Source organism: Myotis myotis, unplaced genomic scaffold (assembly GCF_014108235.1).
Source record: "Myotis myotis isolate mMyoMyo1 unplaced genomic scaffold, mMyoMyo1.p scaffold_m19_p_4, whole genome shotgun sequence".
In the NCBI taxonomy this organism is placed as follows: Eukaryota; Metazoa; Chordata; class Mammalia; order Chiroptera; family Vespertilionidae; genus Myotis; species Myotis myotis.
This window is the reverse complement of record NW_023416346.1, coordinates 101,978,687-102,001,670: the sequence shown is the minus strand read 5'-3', so window position 1 is coordinate 102,001,670 and position 22,984 is coordinate 101,978,687. Positions and strand designations below refer to the sequence as shown.

The 22,984-nt window shown below is 37.5% G+C and overlaps 1 protein-coding gene across 3 annotated transcripts in view; it reads left to right on the top strand.

Annotated features, from left to right (window-relative positions):
• Window positions 1-5,036: 5,036 nt before the first annotated feature.
• The window catches only part of POF1B (POF1B actin binding protein), a 73,019-nt gene continuing 55,071 nt past the window's right edge, over window positions 5,037-22,984 (top strand). For all 3 annotated transcript variants that reach the window (XM_036304738.1, XM_036304737.1, XM_036304736.1), the window contains exons 1-3: window positions 5,037-5,124; window positions 5,263-5,586; window positions 22,862-22,936. In XM_036304738.1, the coding sequence (XP_036160631.1) occupies window positions 5,302-5,586; window positions 22,862-22,936 (360 nt within the window). In that variant the 5' untranslated portion in view covers window positions 5,037-5,124; window positions 5,263-5,301. The remainder of the gene's footprint in view (window positions 5,125-5,262; window positions 5,587-22,861; window positions 22,937-22,984) is intronic.

The following is a 22,984-nucleotide window of genomic DNA, read 5'->3' as shown; positions in this document are numbered from 1 at the left end:
TTCCATCCCCTCACTTTCAGTCTGTGTGTATCTTTTGTTCTGATGTGGGTCTCTTGTAGACAGCATATATATGGGTCTTGTTTTCTTATCCACTCAGTCACCCTATCTCTTTTGAGTGGAGCATTCAATCTATTTACATTTAAGGTTATTATTGACTAATGGCCTGGTGCACGAAATTCATGCACATTAAAAGGGGATTAATTAGAGGAAATATTTTTTTAAATATATTTTATTGATTTTTTACAGAGAGGAAGGGAGAGGGATAGAGAGTTAGAAACATTGATGAGAGAGAAACATTGATCAGCTGCCTCCTGCACACCCCCTACTGGGGATGTGCCCGCAACCAGGGTACATGCCCTTGACCGGAATCGAACCTGGGACCCTTCAGTCCGCAGGCCGATGCTTTATCCACTGAGCCAAATCAGTTAGGGCAAGGCAATATTTTAATATTGCTATTTGCCCTTTCTCTAGAATAGAAGTGTCAGAGATGAAAGAAAATTAGTAAAATGTATATGAAAATCTTCCTCCTGTCAGAGTCTGGGGTACACTATGGGACCCAGACTCAAGCCCCCGCCCACCCATGTGCGCCTCAAAATCGCGCAAGACTCAGACCTGTTCATGCCCCCCTCCTATTGGGCGAGATCCAGACCCAGCTGGTCCCATCCTTGTGAAGCCCTACCAGGAAGGGGGTGCAGCCTCAGGTCCCCTGGCCCAGCGTTTGGGTGGGGGGCATGGCCTGAGGTCCCCATCAAGTCCTGTTGGGTGGGGAACATGGCCTGAGTTCCCCTGGCCTGGTGCCAGGGTGTGGGGCATTGCCTGAGGTCCCCTGTCAAGCCCCATGGGGTTGGGGGGGGCATAGCCTCAGGTCCCTGCTGATTGCTCATTAAGGCTCATTACTGGAACTCCACCTCCACTGTGGGCACAGCATCTTGTGTTGCGGAAACCCTGCCTCTACTGTGGGTGCCTCCATCTTTGTGGCAGAGTGACAGTCAATTTGCATATTCCCTTTTTATTATATAGGATAGGTATTTATTGGAATTTTTATTTTCTTTATACCTGTGATCCTCTCTCTTTCCTTCTCTCTGTCTTACCACAGCCCCTTTGGCATTTCTTGCAGTGCTGGTTTGGTGGTAATAAACTCCTTTAGCCTTCTTTTTTCTGAAAAACTCTTTATTTCTCCTTTAATTTTTAATCATAGCTTTGCTGGATAGAGTTTTCTTGGATTCTATCCCTTGCTTTTTATTACTTTGTATACTTCATATCATGCCCTTCTGATCTGAAGTGTTTCTATAGAGAAGTCAGCTGACATTCTAATGGAAGCTCCTTTGTAGGTAATGTTTTGTCTCCATCCCTTGCTGCCTTTAAGGTTCTTTCTTTGCTTTTAATGTTTGCCATTTTAATTGAAATGTGTGTAGGTGTGGCTCTATTTGGCTATATCTTGATTGGGACTCTCTGTCTCCTCAACTTGTGTGACATTTTCCTTCACCAGGTTGGTGGAAGTTTCCTGTCATTATTTCTTTAAATAGGTTCTCTGTTCCTTGCTCACCTGCTTCTCATTTTGATATTCCTATAATGAAGATATTGTTAAGTTTCATGTTGTCCCAGAGCTCCCTTAAGCTATCTTCCTGCTTTTTTATTCTTTTTTTCTTTTTAAAAAAAATATATTTTATTGAATTTTTACAGAGAGGAAGGGAGAGAGATAGAGAGCTAGAAACATTGATGAGAGAGAAACATTGATCAGCTGCCTCCTGCACACTCCCCACTGGGGATGTGCCCGCAACCAAGGTACATGCCCCAGACCGGAGTCGAACCTGGGACCCTTGAGTCCGCAGGCCAACGCTCTATCCACTGAGCCAAACCGGTTAGGGCATTATTCTTTTTTTCTATTCGCTGCTCTAATTAGGTATTTATTTCTACCTTGTCTTCCAAATTGCTGATCTGATCTGCTTCATCCAATCTACTTTTAATTCCTTCCACTGTGTTCTCAATGTCAGATATATTATTCTTCATTTATATCTGGTTCTGGTACATGGTTTCTATTTCCTTTTTCATGCTGCTATAGTTCCCACTGAGTTCCTTATAATTCGTACTAAGCTCCTTAAACACCTTTAGAACCATTACTTTGAACTCTATAGCTGATAGTTTGCTTGCCTACATTTCATTTTATTCTTTTCTTGGAGATTCCTCTTTTTTTCATGTGGGGGTTGTTTCTTTGTCTTCCTATCTTAGCTGTCTCTTTGTATTTTCTTCCATGTATTAGATAGAACTGTTATGCCTCTCAGTCTTTGTGGGATGGTCTTATGCAGAAAGTGTCTTTAGGGATTCAGTGGTGCAGTCTCTTTGATCTCCTGAACTTGGTACTCTAGGAATGCCCCTTGTGTGTGTTTTTGGGCTCTCCTTTTGTAATTGGGGCTTGACTGTTGATGTCCCATTCATGGGAGGGATTTCCCCTCCAACTTGATGCCAAGTACAGGCTCAACCCCAACGTCATTGTGCCAGCTGACAGAATGACAGAACAGAAGACACAACAGAACCAAACAAAAAAACACCATGAAAATTAAACTATGCAATGCAACAAGAACAGGAAAGACTAAGAAGGAAAAAGAAGAAAAAGCAAAGCAAAGATAAAATAAAAGAATACTAAAAGACATGTGATCAAAGACTAAGAGGAGATATAAAGAAAAAGGGAGAAAGGAGAAGAAGAAATGGCTATATGGAAGCAAGGAGGAAGCCAAAAGAACTAGAATAAGAAAAAAGAAAAGGAACATAAAATAAATGAAATAATAATAATTAATTTAAAATGCAGTAATAATGGATACATTAAGATGTAGATAGGAAAAGTAAAATGGAAAAAAGAGAAAAATAAAATAAGAAAAATTAATAATAACAATAAGAATACACAAAGTACGATAGAATCAAAGGAAAGAAATTAGAGATATGTAAGAAGAAAGAGAAATAAGGAAAAAACCACACAACAAAAACAAAATAAATCTACTCACACACACACACACACACACAAACAAAAACCACATACACACAGTCAAAAATCTTTGGGTCTGCTATTTGTGGAGCTCGCTGGATTTTTCTCTGATGTTATTGAATCTAGTCCATTGGTGTGTCTATCCTGGGCCTCCTCAGAGCTTCTCTGGTGCAGGTAAATTGGAGTCACTGTCCCTTTCTGGCCCTGGGCCACCTTATTGAGGTCTGAGAGTTTGAAGCCCCTAGTAGTCCAGCTGGCAGGGACTCCTTAGCCCAGAGGTTGGGTCTGCCTCAAGTGTCATGCCTTGATTGTCCTTGTTCTGAGCTCTACTCCCTTGTCCCATGGAGCTGGGCTCTGTCTGGGTATCCTGGTCTTGGCTGGGATGGTTTGATCAGACTCATGTTGGGGGTAGTGCCAGTAGCTTGTAGCGGGGGTGGGCAGGCTCTTCCTCTTTTTCTAATGCCTCAACTATGCCTGGTTTGCTGGCACCTCCTCTCTGTCACCTGCAGGGGCACAGATTTCCTGCCCCAGCTGTTCCTTCTTGCCTGAGGTTACTGCAAATTGGGTCAGAAGCAGCTGTTTTGTCAGTGGGAAAGAGGAGATCTTCCCTGAATTCCAGGTGGGCAGGGCTGATCCTCCTTCCTGGACCTACTGTCCAGCCCCCTTTCTGTTCACCATCAAGAAATAGAGGGCACCCCAGGTTCAATGTTGGGTGTGTCATGAGCTTAGTATAGGCTCCCGTGTAGTCTGGCCCTGAGCTCAGTTACGTGGCCCTTCCCACAGGTCAGAGGAGCTTCCCAGGCTGCACGATGGTGGGGTGTTAACACTACTCTATCCAGGGACTCCAGCCTCAGGCTTCCACTGCTGCACCGACTCTGCAATTTCCACAGCCAGTGCCCTTGAGGCCTCCTCTCTCATTCTCAGGCACTCCCGTCTCACCTACAGATCTGCAGCCTCTTCAGTCTCCTCAGGTCTCAATTATAGTAGGTCCAAGTCAGGGGAGGCTACATCCACCTCCTAGCCTTCAGCACAGGTCCTGCCTCTGAGCCTTGGCGGTGGAACTGAGCAGCTCTAGGGCAGCGGGGGCAGCACAGTAGCAGTGGCAGTGGGTGAGTACATGGCAGGGGCGAGATTCCTGCCAGGTCAGTGGAAGTCACACAGCGGTGGCATAAAGTCCAGGATAAGTCCCTGTTGGGCACATGTGTTCAGGCTGGGTGCATGCCAGGCCTGCAGAGGTTCTGCCGATGTCTGCAGCTGGTGTGGTCAGGGTCTGGGTTGTCAGTGCTGAGCATATCAGGTAATCAACCCTCAGGACTTGCCGAACCCTTAACTAGATATTTTGAAAGTAATCAAACTCAGTGTTTCCTAGGGAACAAATACAATTGAGGTACATTATTTTGTAAAAAAAAAAAAAAAAAAAAAAAAAAAAAGAAATGCAAAAGAATAAATCTAAATCCTAAAATGCAAAGCATTTGTGGAATTGTTAGATTTTTTTACCACTCCCCATGTATAAACAATCATTTAGACAAATCTACTTCAATGTAAGTTAGAAAGTCATACTAGGTTCGGAGCAAGATAAACAGGTCCATAAATTACAAAGAGTTGCCAGATGGAGACCCCATAGTAATCTCCCTTAACTGCAATTATCAGCTGGATTTTACAAAGAATCCAAATTTATATGCGAATTAGCATGTCCCTAGGCTAACACCATATTTAGGTCTGGGACTCTAATGACAATAATCACACCTTTGCTAAGCTTCAAAAGAACCAGGTCAAAGTCACTTCAGTGTCATGTTTGTGACTTTTTGTTCTCTAATAACTTTTGGCATGGGCATGTCTTTGTCTGCCTATTTACAGTTAAAGTGAATTTCCAAGCCTGTGGACTTGGCAGCTCTGGCTTCAGACCTAAAATTCCACATTTCTGCTCTTCCTGATTCCCTTATCTACTGGGCAGCCTTGTAACTATCTCCATGGCAATGCAGGGCCTCTCCTGGCAGGTAAACCTGTCTGGTGAATCCGCCCATCAGAGGCGTGTCAGTACCATTTCCTGGAGCAATCTCACAGGGTGGCTCCACTTTCCATTAGTGTTCAAATACTTTGCTGCCTCCTCTGCAGCTGCCAGACCTGCTCCTGCTGCTGCTCAGGTAATTCTCATTTCCCCCTGGCACCACTATAGACAGAGGTGGTTGGTAAAAGGCTTGTACATGTACCTGCCTGTCTGCCTTCCTATCCTTTCCTTTCATGATCTCTCTGTCTCTCTCCTTCTCTGTTTTGTTCCTTAGGGAGAACATCTGGTGTGTACCTTACTGACCACCGAGAAGATGATGAGTTCAAGCTATTGGAACGAGATGAACAGCAGCAGCTGTGGGATTCAGCAACTCCCAGAGGTGCTGCAGTGCCAGCCTCAGCATTACCACTGCTACCATCAGTCAAGTCAAGCCCAGCAGCCTCCAGAAAAAAATGTAGTGTATGAGCGAGTGAGGACCTACAGTGGACCCATGAATAAGGTGGCTCAAGCCTTGGATCCCATCGGCTCCCGGGAAGTGCTCTCCCCTCTCAAAACTTCCTCATCCTACCAAAATTTGGTTTGGAGCGACCATTCCCAGGTACCACAGAGACAGTTGTCAGGCTAGTAGAGAGGGGGAATCTTGAACCTCATTTCTTTTTTAAAAAAATTAAGTTCTTTATTGTTTAATGTATTACATAAGTCTTCTCCCCCCCCCCATTGACCTCTCCCCGGCCGCCCCCAACCCCCAGTACATTCCCTTACCCCCATCCCATCTGTGTCCTTTGGCTATGCTCATACGCATGCATACAAGTCCTTTGTCATTTCTTTTCTTTCTGTTTCTCTGCCTCTGTTATAAAGAATGTTATCTCTCAGTGGAATACAGCTACATATTCAATGTACAGTAAGTCAAAATTTCATCTCTTGGCTATTCTTTCATTTACTCATGCCTGTGGTTGTTTGTAATCAGTTCCCGTAATTTTTATAATTTAACTAGAACATAGGATGGCTCGTATTTTGTTGCATTTGATTGGAATATCTGATCTGAGGTAGTCTTTTGCTCCTGCCACAAAGCAATCCTCAACTTGAATACGATAATTTTTACAGAACATTTTTTGTTAATTAACTTCATAACAGAAATAAATAGATTTTTTGTATCAAATATAATGGCTCAGGGTCAATGGCATGTATTGTGTGACAAGCAAATATTTGTGTTCAGCAAATAGTACGCTGTTCTAGGATAAATGACAGGCACAAAAACCTGTTTGAATTGCCATATGTGTTTCATATTCTGGAAATGACACATTTCTCTTGCATAGCTAAGGTGAATAATTTATGAATATTGGTAAAAGAGTATTGAAAGAGTGGATATAGGATTAAGGAAGGCAAGATGTAAGCAATTGCTTATCTGAAAACTAAAAAGAGTGGAACTCTAAGACACCCTTTAAAATTAAATAAATGTGTTTGTAAAGGGGTTATTTTAGCATCAAGATCTGTACTAATAATCATGCCAATGAATGTAAAGGAACATTGCAAGACTATATAAAATTAACAGCTCTATGTTTTCATTCTTTGACCTTCTTTACATTAAATTTTCATGTTTTTAAACTTTCTGGAAACTTCTGTCCAAACTGAAATTATGTTTTTCAAGATACAATTTGTACTGTAAAGAGCTCAAAAAGAAAGAGAGATAAAAGAATGCAACCATTGGGATATTATCCTATATTGCATTATCATACCAATCTGGAATAATATGAATTATTTTCCCTAAAACCTCAATTTCTTGTCAAATTGCTAGAAAAGGCAAGGTGAATTAATAGATAAAAATTAAAAAGCTGAAATTTGGCAAATCATAAATATTGACTACAGAATTTTTAGGAATGCATTTTATGGTATGCTCTTTAGTTCAACTTACCTTTGTAATAATCCTGGGACCAATTTAAAGTCAGATATAAAGCAACATTTCTCAAGTATATAATAAAACTATTTTTAAATAATTTTAGAGAAAATATAAATAACTCAACAACTACAGAGGCTACAATATTACTCTTTTCTTTTACCTCTAATTTACTTTGAGAGGAAAATGTGAAGAAAAACCCATGATCTACTGTTGGTAATTTCTTAGTTGAGAAAAACTCCACCTATGTTGAATTCAAAGGGAAGAAAAATATAAAGTTTAAAAATACTAGTGTATATAAGTGATAATAATGCAAATGTACATTCCAATCATCTATATTAGATGCTAATTAACAACTAAGTGGGTGTCACCTGTGTTTTTAAGTAGCCCCAAAACAATGAGGTCAAAGACAACAGTTACCATTATCGTAAGAATGCTAAAACCACCCTATCTGTCATAGTTATTTAAACAATTAACCTCTTTTCTTGTCAAATTGCTAGAAAAAGCAAGATAAATAGGTAAAAAATTAAAAAGCTGAAATTTGATAAATTATGAATATTGACTACAGAACTTGAGGAATACATTTTATTGTATGCTCTTTAGTTCAACTTATCTTTGTAATAATCCTGGGACCAAGCTGGCCGAGCTTTTTACAAGACTTTCCTTCTTCTTACCTGATATTTGTTTAAGTGATGATTAGGAGACTATCTTCATCCAGAAATGTAGTTCTCCATAAGGGGCTCTATAAGAAACCCTAGGGACCAAAAATATGGTCACAGAAACTAGGATAAGAGATTTGAATGGATGTTGTAAAGCCTGAAGTTATTTGCAATTGAAAGGAAAGAAAAGTAAGGGCTGGATGAAAATGATCCAGGTGAAATTTTAGATATGTGGTAAACAACAACAAAAAGTAGCTTCATTCCCTTAGTGAAACAAAGAAGAGAGAAAATTTGACCAAAACATTTAAAATTGAGTTAGATATCAAAGGGGATTAACAACTCCACTAAAAGATAATTTGTCAAAAAGCTTTTAGATAGTTGCCACAAAGAATGAGACTAGGAAGCTTTTCTATTTTATTTTTTCTCCCTATTTATTGGAAGGATGGCATTGTGTAAAGTAGAACCTCAATTTGATTTGAAATTACCTTCATGCTAACAAAAAGGTTAAGATATGGCTGGGTAAGATATGGTGATAGCTTTGTTATGCATTAAGCCAAGCACAAGCAAGCAGGACATATTATACAAAATTCTTTTTTGTTTGTCTTATGTTTTAATAAAGTCTCTTAATATGCTATGTTTCAGAGACATTTTGAGTTGGTATGTGGCAATTATTCTGCTGCTAGAATTTGTGACCATATCACTTAGGGAAATGGTTGGACATCATAAATTCAATTAAACTTTTACTTTAATTGTTTTTAGCATTTTGGTGTTTGGATGACATTCAGAGAATTCATATGATTTTTTAAAAATACATAATTGCCAGTAGTAAAATATGTTCTTTTTTGAGAAATCAAAATTGATGCTACTCTGCTTCCTGAATCTTAATTTTAGCTTATATTTTTAATTTTAGTTTTAACCAAATGTTTTTTGCAGCACTTTAGTATTTTCTATATATGGCTTTTTAGTATATGTTTTTTCTCTATCGCCTTCTTGTGCACTAAAATGATGTTTATAGATGTAAATGTATTTTCAATTTCTCCAGATATAATGTTGCTTTCTTTTTTGCCAATAACTGATCAGCTATATTTTATGATTGTCTTGGTTATTATTTTGTCTGATTGACAGAGTGTTCCTCAGAGAAATTTTAATATAGAAACCAGTTGCTGGTGAAATATTCAAAATTGATGATAGAATTAAATTACCAGGTTTATTTATATAAACAGGTAAAATCAATCACAAGTGAAATAAAGGTCATAGATGCATTTAAAACTGAATATGATACTGTGAATAAATGTATTTCTAAAAAACACATAAAACAAAATAAAAAACTTCAAGGCTCAACCTTTTTAAAAGCTTAAATATTAATCTACCATCACAACTCAAAATTACATACTGTCTCAAATGAGTAGCATTGATGTCAATTACTCACTAGACATGTATTTTTCCATTCCATTAATTTAATTTTTCATGAAGTTCAAGGAATTTTCCATGTATTCAGAGGAGCTCTGTGGTGTGAGAGAGAAATAGATGAAAATATGTTTTTAATGCCAGTTATTCATTGAACAGATATTTATTAAGTGTCTATTATATAGAAAGCACTGTGATTATTGGGATAAATACCACTTGCTATCTAGGGAGAGGCCATATTACAAACAGATATACAGGACCTAGATTTAGGTATCCCATATATCTATATTTCATTTTTAAATTTTATTTTGTGTTTTGGCCATCTCTCATTTTATTGAATACACCAAATTTGGGTGAAAGAAGGAACCTCTTAATGTATGTGTTATATGGATTACCATTCTTTTGAATTTGAAACTTGCAAACAAATTTAACTCTAGAGAGCTGCCCAGGGGAGAATGGATGTTTATAAATGGTCTCTGCTCTCAGTAATTATTCAGCTGGGATTATCTTTGTTACATTATTTTTTTCCCTTTTCTTTTGTTACAAAGATTGTGAATAGCTCCCTTATTGTGCCAGGATTTCTATAGACTATCAGAAATTTTTTCTGTTCTGTGGGGAGGGACATGGTGCTTTGATAAATTGTTGTTCAAGGGCGTGGTTTGTTCAAAGGTGTGGTCACTAAAGTGAATGATTGTTCAGGGAAGTAGGTTGCCTGCAAAAGGAATGAGGTCATAGGATAAAGAGGCACACATTTTCAACCTTGGTCATCCCCTTTGTGTTTACAATTAAATTAAGCTATACAAATTGTGAGTGTACCTAATTGTTGGATGAAATTGTCCATGCCAGTTGTCTTTGCCTGTTGTTTAAGGGAGGTCTGATAAATTTCTGGGCCTGTTTTCAGTCAGTGGCACTCACACAAGCCGTTAGTGTGTGTGTGTGTGTGTGTGTGTGTGTGTGTGTGTGTGTGTGTGTGTCAAGGTGGGGGACTTGAGACAAGGGGAAGGGGGGTGAACTTGTCCTTTAACTGTCTTGACCCAAATTTTCTTTCTTGATAATTCATGGTAAAACAACTGGGATATCTGTCATGCTTTTAAACCCCATTTAAAAGTGAAAACATTTCTAAACTAGTCTATTTGAGCTAACTTTTTCTTCATACCAGCAGCTATTTCAATAGTGATAATTTTTGACTTCCAGTAGAGCATATATACGTCTCATTTTTTTAAAGACAAAAAGCACGTACTGCAAAGAGACCGTATACTGTATTTTATGTCCTAGTTTCCTGTAGGAAAATAAGAGAAAATATCTTGGAATGAGTCTCTTAAATGAGAATTGCTATTAGAAGAAAGGGATGAGGGGAAGTAGTTCTATTACTAGTACATTCTAGTAATTTTTATCACTTTCTTTACATGAGAACAGAATCAGACTTTAATTAAGGAAGTGTTTGTTTCATCTACAGACAGATCATTGTACTTTACAAGTTTCTTCCTGTACAAAGTTCAGAATAACATCTCAACAATAACCTAAGGCAGGTGTTTAACCACATCACTGGCTTTGAAAGATTCTAACAAAATATCTCCCATACTATTCTGGGAATTTATGCAAATGGAAGTTTACCTTGGCAAATTTTTTCAGCATAAATGTCAGGTGGCTTTTAAACATATTGCCTATTTGGAAACTGTTCAGCCTAGGATGTTCCTATTATTACTTTCAGTGATTCTCAGTCATTAGGACTGATAGTAGCATCCAGAAGGCTCCCATGACTTTCTTCTTCGAACATTATATTATTTACTAGTTTCCAAGTAAAGTTTTAAAACTTAAATTAGACAACATGAAAACATTCCATGTTCATTTCAATAAGCTTCCAAATATTTAGAGAACCAAATCCAGCACTATGTATGTAATTTCCTCTGTTTATTACCTGATTCTCATTCCCAGCCATCTCAGCATCCCTCCTGCATCTATTGCACCAAGGTCTTTAACTCTTAGATCAGAGTTATCAATAGGAAAATGAAAACCAAAAGTTATTTACTGAAGAGGTTCATATTTTGCAGAGACTAAAGATCAGTCACAGATAACATTGTGTGTAGAAAATGTCCATACAAGTGAATCTATATGGAATGTGTCTCTGGAGAGTTGCAAATAATAAATGTTCAGTGGTGACTTTGACAGAAGCAAACTATGACACTCGGCCAGGGGTCCTCAAACTTTTTTTTTTTTTTTATATATATATTTTTTGGCTTTTTTTTTAAATTAAATCTTTATTGTTCAGATTATTACATTTGTTCCTCTTTTTTTTCCCCCCATAACTCCCCTCCTCCCAGTTCCCGCCCCACCCTCCGCCCTCACTCCCCACCCACTGTCCTCATCCATAGGTGCACGATTTTTGTCCAGTCTCTTCCCGCATCTCCCACACCCCTTTCCCCCCCAGGAATAGTTAGTCCATTCCCTTTCTATGTCCCTGATTCTATTATAATCACCAGTTCATTCTGTTCATCAGATTATTTATTCACTTGATTCTTAGATTCACTTGTTGATAGATGCATATTTGTTGTTCATAATTTGTATCTTTATCTTTTACTTCCTCTTCCTCTTCTTAAAGGATACCTTTCAGCATTTCATATAATCCTGGTTTGGTGGTGATGAACTCCTTTAGCTTTTCCTTATCTGTGAAGCTCTTTATCTGACCTTCAATTCTGAATGATAGCTTTGCTGGATAAAGTAATCTTGGTTGTAGGTTCTTGGTATTCATCACTTTGAATATTTCTTGCCACTCCCTTCTGGCCTGCAAAGTTTCTGTTGAGAAATCAGCTGACAGTCGTATGGGTATTCCCTTGTAGGTAACTGACTGTCTTTCTCTTGCTGTTTTTAAGATTCTCTCTTTATCTTTTGCTCTTGGCATTTTAATGATGATGTGTCTTGGTGTGGTCCTCTTTGGATTCCTTTTGTTTGGGGTTCTCCGCGCTTCTTGGACCTGTAAGTCCATTTCTTTCACCAGGTGGGGGAAGTTTTCTGTCATTATTTCTTCAAATAGGTTTTCAATATCTTGCTCTCTCTCATCTTCTGGCACCCCTATAATTCTGATGTTGGTACGCTTGAAGCTGTCCCAGAGGCTCCTTACACTATCCTCGCATTTTTGGATTCTTTTTTCATTTTGCTTTTCCGGTTGGGTGTTTTTTGCTTCCTCGCATTTCAAATCATTGACTTGATTCTTGCGCTCCTCTGGTCTGCTGTCGGGAGTCTGTATAATATTCGTTATTTCAGTCCGTGTATGCTTAATTTCTAGTTGGTTCCCCAATATAAGATCGAGGGTCTTATTAGTTTTCTTGTAGATCTCATTAAGTTTATCGGCGGCTTCTAAACAGTTCTTGAGAGACCTTAAAAGTGTGGTTCTGAACTCTATATCTTCCATTGACAATTTTGTCTTGTTTCTTTGTCTCCGCATTTTGTTATGCTTTCTTGGTGCACCCCCTAGTGGTCTTTGTTCGAAGTCTTATAGTTAAATCTTGATTGTTGTAGCTAATTCCAGGGAGGGTTTGACCTCCAGGCCAAGTGGCTATGAGAATCAGCTGTGTCAGCAGTGAGAGAACTTCTGTCCTCTAGGGAGGTGCTAATCTAGCCTTTGCCTGAGGCTATCCGGCAAAAGCCTCTGTGCAGGGCTTGGGCGGGGCAGGTCGCACAGGATCAACAGGGTGGGCCGGAGAGAGCAGTTATGGCGGCTCTCAGTCCTGTCCCCAGGGGCTCTGCCTCTCTGAGTCCCAGCACCCGCTGCAAAGCTCGGAGAGAAAGCTGCACTCGCTCTGACCGAAGCCAGACAGTCCCTCTTCTCCCGTTTGAGTCTGGGTCCCTAAAGACTCGCCCGGATCTGGAGCTCAGAGTCTGCGACTCCCTCTGGATTGAAAACGCCAACCGCGCCCTCCGCCGCCAGCCCGCTCGGGCACTCCGCACCTCAGAATTTGACTTCAGCACCGCGCCTTCTCTGAGTGTCCCTATGCGTTTCTCTTTCCTCCTAGTTGTAGGACTTCCACTCAGCCAGCGTTCCTGTGGTTCTGGGTGATGTCCCTTCCGTTTTTTGGTTTCACTTTTGAAGTAGTTGTTCAAAGCAGCAAACTCCGGCGTTAACCTATGCCGCCATCTTGGTTCTCCCCTCAAACTTTTTAAACAGGCGGCCAGTTCACTGTCCCTCAGACCGTTGGAGGGCCGGACTATAGTTTTAAAAAAAGCTATGAACAAATTCCTATGCACACTGCACATATCTTATTTTGAAGTAAAAAAAACAAAATGGGAACAAATACAATATTTGTATTTGCATGTGGCCCGCGGACCATAGTTTGAGGACCCCTCTGATCAGTGCTAGAGCCTAGTGTAATGGCTAAGAGTGTAGGCTTAGGTTTTAAACTTTTTGGGTTTAATTCCTGGTTCGAGGGCTATATGCCTCAGTTGCCCTATCTATAATATGGGGAATTAACATCTAACTCATAGGTTTGTTGTTAGAGGCAAATGCAATAATGTATGGTGAATAACACACAGCACACTGCCCTGACACATAGAAAGTGTTAATGCTGCATTACCTAGAATAAATTACTTGACTTCTTGGGGCCTCAGTGTTCTCATTTGTAAAGTGAGGACAATAATACCTTCCTTCAGAGGTGTAGTGAATATTGAATAAGATAACATGCGAAGGTGTCCAACACAATGACTGGCACAGATTTGGCACTCAATAATTTTTTCCATTGGTATTATTATCTTATAAAATGTATCCAAAAAAGCCCCTACCTGCACAGACAAAATAAGTTAATAAACTTAATGACTAGACTATAAAGTAAGAGTTTCTTTCACACTGGAAAGATGAGGCAAACACATATGCTTGAAAAGCTTATTAGGGCTCTACTAGCTAAGAAAGACTAATAAGGAAAAGCATTAAAGCAATTTTCTAAAATTCATGGTATATGATCAAAAGACTATAACAGTAGGAATATATTTATAATATTTACTGGCATATCCTTTAGAAAGAGTAATTTGGAAGTTCTCATACTCTTAGTCTTAGAACTTGAGCTTCAATATTTGAAATAGAGTTTTTTTCATGTTTTTTTTTCTTTTTTCCTTTTTAAATTGTAGTGACACTGAGCATGAAAGCTTGCTTGCAGTCTGCCTCTTACCTAATGTTTTCTGTATAAATGGACTCCCAATAGGATAGAATGTGGCTATTTACATTTAAATTAATTAGCATCAAATAAATTTAAATAGGCATTCAGTTCCTCAATGGCACTGGCTACATTTTGAGTGCTCAACAACCACATATGGCTAGTTGGATAGTACAGTTAAAGACAATTACAGAGAGGCCTACTGGAAATGGCAGATCTATATATTCAAGCTGCTCATTTAAATATAAAAATGCCTCTAAGATCATCACATTCAAAGAAATTCATGATGGTACAAATGTGTGATCAAAGTGATGCCAATTTACATAATCAGCTATAGTGGGCTCATAGGAATGAAACAAAAAATGAAGGCACACATTATCAAAGTATAAGTTTAGAGTGACTATTTCAGTACAGGAAGAATTAACTTAATAAACCTTCAATAAAAAGAACTTGAGTGAAATATTTTCATGTATGTATGCATATATCTATACTTTTGTCTGTCTGTGAATTTTTCCCTGAACCTCATTCTTTGACAGAGCAAATGGTTAAAAAGAGGAATAAGATGAAAAAATATCTCCTCTTAAAAATGCATCTTCTTTTCTTTTGGGACTATGAACTGTGTTTCATAGTCTCTCTGAAACTGCCTATCTCCCTTAACCTATTGAATTTTTAAACTTCAGTAAAGGTTCAAATATCATAACCATTTTTAAAAGATGAGATAATCAAGGCACGGAGATGTTATATGACTTGCTCAAGTTCATACAACTAGTGTATAGTAGAACTAGGATTTAAATCTAGCAGTCTATCTCCAGATCTGTATTTGTAACCACAACAGTATACTGTGTATTCCTCGTCTACACATTTGACTTTTATTTATGTTACACAGTCTCCAATATCTGATTCCCATTTATACTTTGGGATCATTTTCTTATAGGTGCTCCCATTATGAATCACTTAAAATCTTTTGGGACATAAGCTTGGGCATAAATAAATAATGTAAATGAACATTTCAATTCTTTAAAAATATTATGTTATTTACCAAGAAGGCAGATATTATTGTTGCTGTTCAGGGTTTTTATATTATTCTCATACATTTTATTGATTACTAGAGGCCTGGTGCATGCAATTCATGCATGGGGGTGGGGTGTCCCTCAGCCCAGCCTGCACCCTCTCCAATCAGGGACCCCTTGAGGGATGTCTGAGATCGGGCCTAAACCGTCAGTCGGACATCCCTCTCACAATCCGGGACTGCTGGCTCCCAACCACTAGTCTGCCTGCCTGCCTGATTGCCCCTAACTGCTTCTGCCTGCCAGCATGATCACCCCCTAACCACTCCCCTGATGGCCTGATCGGTGCCTAACTGCTCCCCTGCTGGCCCTATTGCCCCCAACTGCCCTCCCTTGCTGGCCCTGTTGCCCCCAACTTCCCTCCCCTGCCGGCTCGATTGTCCCTAACTGCCCTCCCCTGCAGGCCTGGGTCCCCCCCCCCCAGCTGCCCTCCCCTGCAGGCCTGGCCACCCCCAGCTGCCCTCCCCTAAAGGCCTGGTCCCCCCAACTTTCCTCCCCTTCAGGCCTGGTTCCTCCCAACTGCCTTCTCCTGCTGGCCATCTTGTGTCCACATGGGGGTGGCCATCTTGTATGTTGGAGTGATGATCAATTTGCATATCACCTCTTTATTATATAGGATTTTGTATAAAAATATAGAAGGCTCTATCACTGGATAATAACATGATTGAATTTAGTTACTTAAATCTCATAAATGCTTTGGCAGCACTTCAATAGAAATAATATGAAGAAATAAAATTAGCTTGTACCTTATTGTAAAAATTATGAACTCAGTAATAAAATGGTATTTGGTTTGTAATTCAGAATCTTTTAAAAATCTTTGATAATCAAGTTCCGAAGTTAGGTTCAAACTCCTTACCTTGATGTTAAAGGACCTCCTTAGGATAGTCCCATCCTATTTTTATAGTCCTCTCTCACAGTACTCAACTCCTCCTACCTGATGTTCCAGACACACTATATTACTCTCAGTTTCATAAATAAACTGATGATTTTGCTTCCTTCCTACCCACCCCACTTTGTTCACTCTATCCCTCGCTCTGGCAACATTCACATTTCCCTCATATTTCTGCTGGAATTCTACCTATCCCTCAAAATCCATCTGGAAAGCTGTATACTTTAAGATACCTTCTCCAACCCTGAATCTTCTTACCCTCTCCTCAGTGCAATATTGCACTTCCAAATTTATTCCAGATGTGGTCTCCATCTTAAAGTGAGTATCACTTTTAATCATTTAACTATATGCACTTATATCAAGTATTATAATTTCTGTTGTCTTTCTTCCCCCAATCATGATCTGTTGAGAGTTGAGATTTTTTAAAAATCAAAACACAAACACAAATCAAAATAAATGTTTGGAAGAATAGAATGAAAATTCTGCCTCTCCACTTGTTCTCCTCCCTTCCCCGCTCGCCCCCTGTCTTTGTGATTAAGGCTTGCAAAAATGTATGAATGTGGCTGTCAGCACTGGCTTTAATAAAGATATATGACAAGGATTATTTGTGGGTTGCACTCTTCGATTTCCTCTTTTTGAACTGAAAATGGGTAGTAGGACACAAATTGTCTTTTTATAAAAGTAAACAACACATTAAACATAAGGAGCTATTTTAAAAGTCAATTAGTATTCTATTCTGGTTCTCATGTTCCTTTAAGCAACTGGATTTCACTTGTTTATTTTTGATTTATATTTTCCCTATGGACAAATATTTATGATTACTTATTTTATCAATGCTTTAAAGGGTTAGTGATTCTGATCTCTCATTATATCATTTCCCTGGGATTTGCTGTGATACTTCCTGTAAACAAATTAGCTTGAAGGTGTTAATTAATTTGCTTATAAAGACAGTCCCTCTATCTCCCCTGCTACTGAAATTCTGTCTAAGTAAAGTGTTTTTATTTATTGAATATTAACTGGGTTATTCTGTAATTGGTTTAGTTATGTGCTCCAAAATTCCCTCATAAAACTACTAATACTGTTCAGTATTTGTCCACACACCAAAATACATTTAGAACTTTCCAAGGAAATATTTTTGTCCTCAAACATATTATTTACCCATTTGTCTTCTAACACAGGCTTCAGCTTGATGCATAGATTCCTGCATAAATTATTTTAAAATCTTCACAAACGTAGTTACATCTAAGAATAGTTCTCTAGAAAACTATCTCTTAGCTCTCAGAACTTCCATAGTAAGTTCTTATAGTTCTTTTTTATCTCTTCCAATGCCATTACATAAGAAATATTGAACAAATAACTTTGTTGCACATGTAACCAATCCAGTAAAAATAATGCCTTATATAAATAGATGCTACGTTTTATTTTTCAAAATTCTTTTACATACATTTTTACTCTCTAGAACTCCAAATATTAAGTAGAAAAAGCATTATTACAGCCACTGTACAAATTGTACAGTATACAAATAAAAATATGCATTGTGTGTTATTTGTCTTGGACAAATAAAGGAATCAAGGCTCAAATAGCTCAAAATAAATTTTCCAAGTGATACCAGCTGGTTAATGAATGCCCTGGGTTTAGAAACTAGCTCTTGATATTTCTATTGTATCAGCTATCTCACTTAACCTACTTACTAAAGTATTTTCAGTTTAAACAAGTTTATATTATTGATTTCAGCAAATCATTTGATGATTACCCTTACTGTATATTTTTTCCATTCCAATGTTCCATTATCAGGACAGAAAGTATAAAAAATATATTAGAGGACAAAAATAGTTTCTGATCTGATTTTATTGGTCTTGCCCTGAAATAATCATGCTATTTAGAGAGTATGTGCTGTTTTTAATATTTTAAAGGAGCATGTGCTAAGTTTTTAAGGTGTGAAGGAAAATAACACCTCTCCAGCTCCTGTTTTCCTTTATTTCTCCACTGCACTGAGCTACTCAAAAGTTCTCTCACTGAGGTAAATAACAGGGAAACTTGCTCCTTTTCCATTTCATATGATTTTCTAACTCTGAAAAACAGCTGTTTTAGCAAACAGAATAAAGATAGTATTGTGACTAGCTGTGATTTAGGGTATATCAAGGTATGGACAATTATCTCGAGTGACATAATGAAATTATCCCCCAAAGCAGACTGATTTCAATCCACTTTGATCTTAGAATTAATAATTCCATATGTAGTTTATACAAGGAGGAGGAGCAGGAGAAAGAGGAGCAAAAGGAGGAAGAGGGATGCTACAACTTTCCCAAAGCTGAAAATTGTTACTTTAGGCAGTATGGGAAAAGAAGACTTGAATTTTATACTAAAGCTGAGCCCATCTAATTACAAACAAAATTATTTTTCACTATACCTCTACCAAAAAAAAGTTGCCAACAAGACAATATTTATGTATTTAGCAAATCTGAGGCACAGGAATAAATGGCTGAATACTATGCTGAATATTTGATTAAAAAGGTAGGGCTTTACTTGAAAAATTGAAGGACTTAAGTAATATGAGTACTAAGTAAAAATTTTCTTTTTAGTTTAGAGGCTTCAGAGTACACACTATAAATATATGGCACAGTTTATAAAAATCTATTTGATTTGTAGAAGTTTAAATTATTTAATCAGAGCCATTCTCTCACACAGTCACTTTTGGGTGGCTCTCTTGTTTTAGGCACCCAAAAATTGCCTTTGACAGTAAATAATAAAAAGGACAAATATCTACCCCCCCTATTAAAAGGACTAGTCAAATTTAAGAGTAGAATTATGTTCTATAACTTGAAAAGCAGAAAATATAATGACATATGCTATATATGTGGCAAAGTATAGTAATTAAGAGCGTGAGTTCTGGAGTCATGGTACTTGATTTTCAGCTCCAGCACCTTAGTATTAACTGTGTGATCTTCATTTGGTTACTTAACCAATCTCTCTCTAACTTTATTCATATGTAAAATAAGGGTATAGTAGAATCCTCCTCATGGGGTTATTTTGAATATTAAGATAATCTGTGTAGTCCTAGCTGGTTTGGCTCAGTGGATAGAGTGTCAGCCTGAGGACTGAAGGGTCCTGGGTTTGATTCTAGTCAAGGGAACATGCCCAGGTTGCGGACTCAAACCTCAGTGAGGGGCGTGCAGGAGGCAGCCGGTCAATGATTCTCTCTTATCATTGTTCCTATCTCTCTCTCCCACTCCCTTCCTCTCTGAAATCAATAAGAATATATTTAAAAAAAGACAATCTGTGTAACATATTTGTCACATAAAGCTTTTAATAGGTGATAGTTATCATCATCAAAAGAAAAGACTGACAAGTTTAAAGGATTTGAAATTGTTTTGTCTCTATGGAAAAATATGTTGGGAATGATCTCCTATCTTCACAGAATATTAGAAATACAAAGGAGAGTTTAAGATCCTGTAATCCACACTAGCACACACCTACATACCATTTCTCACACGAGGAAACTGAAGCTCAGGGAGATGATGTGAGTTGTTTGATATCACACAGTTATCTAGTAATATAACTAGAAGTAGAACTCAGGGCTCCTGACTCCATGTATAGGTCTCTTTCCACTATATTACGATAGTAATCGCCACTCACCCCTTCCCCAAATTTTAATTGTTTTGTTAATTTAATAAAAGGCACCCCAGGGGCTGTGTCACAGAGAGCATAAGAACAGAAGATGTAACTATTTTTTGAATTTAATGACTTCAACATGAAGGATTTAGGTAAGCTATATACAGATCAGGGACACTTAAAATTAAACACTGAACAGGTTATCAAGAGGGCAAGTTAAACTCCTATTCTTGGGGTGCCTTTAAAACTAAGGCATCCTCTTCATTCACATTTTTATCAATTCCTATGGAATGGGTAATAGTTATTTGAGGGATGACTTGCTGCATTTCTGCCTAGAGCTAGATACCACTGGAGTGCCTTCCATTATCAAGATAATGTACATTTTGGACATTTACTCAGACCATCATACTTAATTCTGTAGATTTCCAGGGAAAAGAGTTTTCTTTAGCAAGTCTTTCTGGAATTAATAAACTTTATATTCAGATTGCTTTTCCACCTTATAACCAGCCTAATACTACTACAGTTTTTCACCCTGATCAGCATCATATATCTTAATGTTCTCTGAGGCATATCAAGCTACCACCTTAATATTTTACTTTTTGTAGCTATCCCATTTGTTCTGTTTTTTTATGAGGATTGCAAGCCATATTTGCCTAGATCAATTCTAATAATAGACTCAAAATAAGTAAGTTATAATCTTAATTAATAATTAATAATGTCTTAATTTTTTAAGAATTAATGTGTCAGCTTTCTAAATATAAGAAATTTGGATATTTTATTTTAGGATCAGACTAGTTTTTGTGCAAATGTACCAATTCCCCTTTTAAATATTTGCTACCTTAGCAGCTGAATAAAGTAACCCTGCCTATACTATGATAAATAAATGTCCTAAAGCTATGATATATATAGATAGATAGATAGATAGATAGATAGATAGATAGATAGATAGATAGATATAGATATGGATATTGATATTGATAGAGATATGTATGTGGGGGGTTTTGTGTGTAGGCCTACTTGTGTTAATTTCTGAAAATTTATAAAACTTCATAGCACACACTTTTATCTTAAAAGCTAGCTCACTTGGCCAGTAAGTTCCGTTCTGTTTAATGTGCTGATGTCATCAGATTTGAATTGGTTAAAAAGAGGGGGAAATAACTACCATTTATAAACCTTGTACCAGGTGTCAAGCAATGTCCACAAACTGTCTTCTTGAAGTGATCCCAGTATTAGTAGCCCTGGCCAGAAAAACCTAAGAGTTGCGGAAAAGCATCCTCCAGACATGAATACTTTTATGCATTGCTAGTGGATGTGTATGAGTATAACCATTTGAGAATTGAATTGGGCAGTATCTGTTAAAACAAACAGTACACATACGCTGTGCCCCAGCAATACCACTTCTTTGTGGTATTTAAGAGAAATAATCACACTGCACAAGAATGCTCATTACAGTATAGAGAAAACCCAGAAATAATTTAAATTTTGGTAAATAAGGTAACAAACAGACATTATAGAACATTATGTATTAATTTAAAATAATGACTTGAAACATATTTAATCTATAATACAAGAGATATATTGTTTGGTTAATGTTTCAGAATAATAAATTAATAAATGCTATATATATATATATATATATCTGACAGTGATGGTTACTTTTGGGTAAGGGATTTCAATGCAGGGAGCATGGTTAAGGGACGGTCTTTGACTTCATGGAAAAAGATCTGTATACCATTTTATGTTACAATGTGTCTATGTACTATTGCATAACTAAAAAGCACCCCCTTTTCCCCTTATCTCTCAGAAGCTGCTTTTGTTAGATCTGAGAGCCAAACCCACCTGAACTTAGTTGTATTTGTAACCATTTTTCCAAACTGAAGAACATGTACCTGCTTGGTCTGCTACCTTAATTTTTCTGCCTTTTAAAGCATTTTCCTCAGCAACCAGCAGGAAATCTGGAAACACATTCAAAGGCTTCCTTGTAACATTAAGCTTGAATTTTGGTCTTGATATAACAGGGAGAGGGAGAATGAAATGTTACAAGTTGAACCAAAGGAAAAGAAAAAGAAAAACCATGGTGTGCAGGACATTTGGCAGATTGAGTAAATGCATGGATCTGTTTTTGTTTTGTTTTGTTTTTTGGTTTTTTTAAAAATATATTTTATTGATTTTTTTACGGAGAGGAAGGGAGAGGGATAGCGAGTTAGAAACATCAATGAGAGAGAAACATCGATTCAGCTGCCTCTTGCACGCCCCCTACTGGGGATGTGCCCGCAACCCAGGTACATGCCCTTGACCGGAATCGAACCTGGGACCCTTGAGTCCGCAGGCCAACTCTCTATCCGCTGAGCCAAACCAGCTAGGGCTATGCATGTATCTGTTTTAAGAAGAGCATGTCACACCTATATTATTGTACTTCCATATAAGTCTTTCAGTATTTCCTCTGTAAGTCCATATTCTGATATTCAATAGCTTCCTTGTTCAAAAAAATACTTTTATCATTATAGGAATATATCCTGGAGTTGTGTCAATTGGTTGTAAATTATAGTAATATATGAAGAGATTAAGTAATACTATCAACTCTTTGCAACTCTTAAGAAAGCTATGCACCTTTGTTGATTTGAGAAAAAATCAAGAATGTTGAGATAATCAATAGAGTGACTTTTATCTACTCATTATTAAAATAATACTCTCACTTTCATGGATTGTTTTTAAACATCAGAACCTACTCTTTGAAATTAAACCAGACACAGACCAAATAAAGCATAATTAAGGGTCAACTGGAAGGAATCTAAGGGGAGTAGTCTTAGTTGAGCTTGCAAAGGGAGTTTCCTATATTGGTTTGAGAATTTTTACATTTAACATTTTTTATTGATAAATTTTGCATATTGTTATTTTCAGACATAGTATACATTGGGATGTATATTAACAGAGTTATAAAAAAAAGAAAAAAGAATGCAACCTAAAAATACAAGAAGAATGCATTATCATGAAAGCACTGTTGAAATTATTTTCTTATTAGGTTACGTGTAAAGTTGACAAACGAATTCAGTAATGTGCTCTTTGGATAGATAGACATCATCTAGGAAAGCATAACATTCTTATTACTGATAAATTGGGTTATCATAAAAATAAAAAAAATAATGCATTCAAATGACATAAATCAGTAACAATTTTTGAACTCCTTTTTGTTTCTCTCAACAGGAACTCCATTCTCCAACTCTGAAAATATCTACTTGTACCCCAAGCACTCTACACATGACCCCAGCTACTGAGCAGGTAAAAGATTTTATAGATTAGATTTTATTATTTTCTTTTAATGTAAGC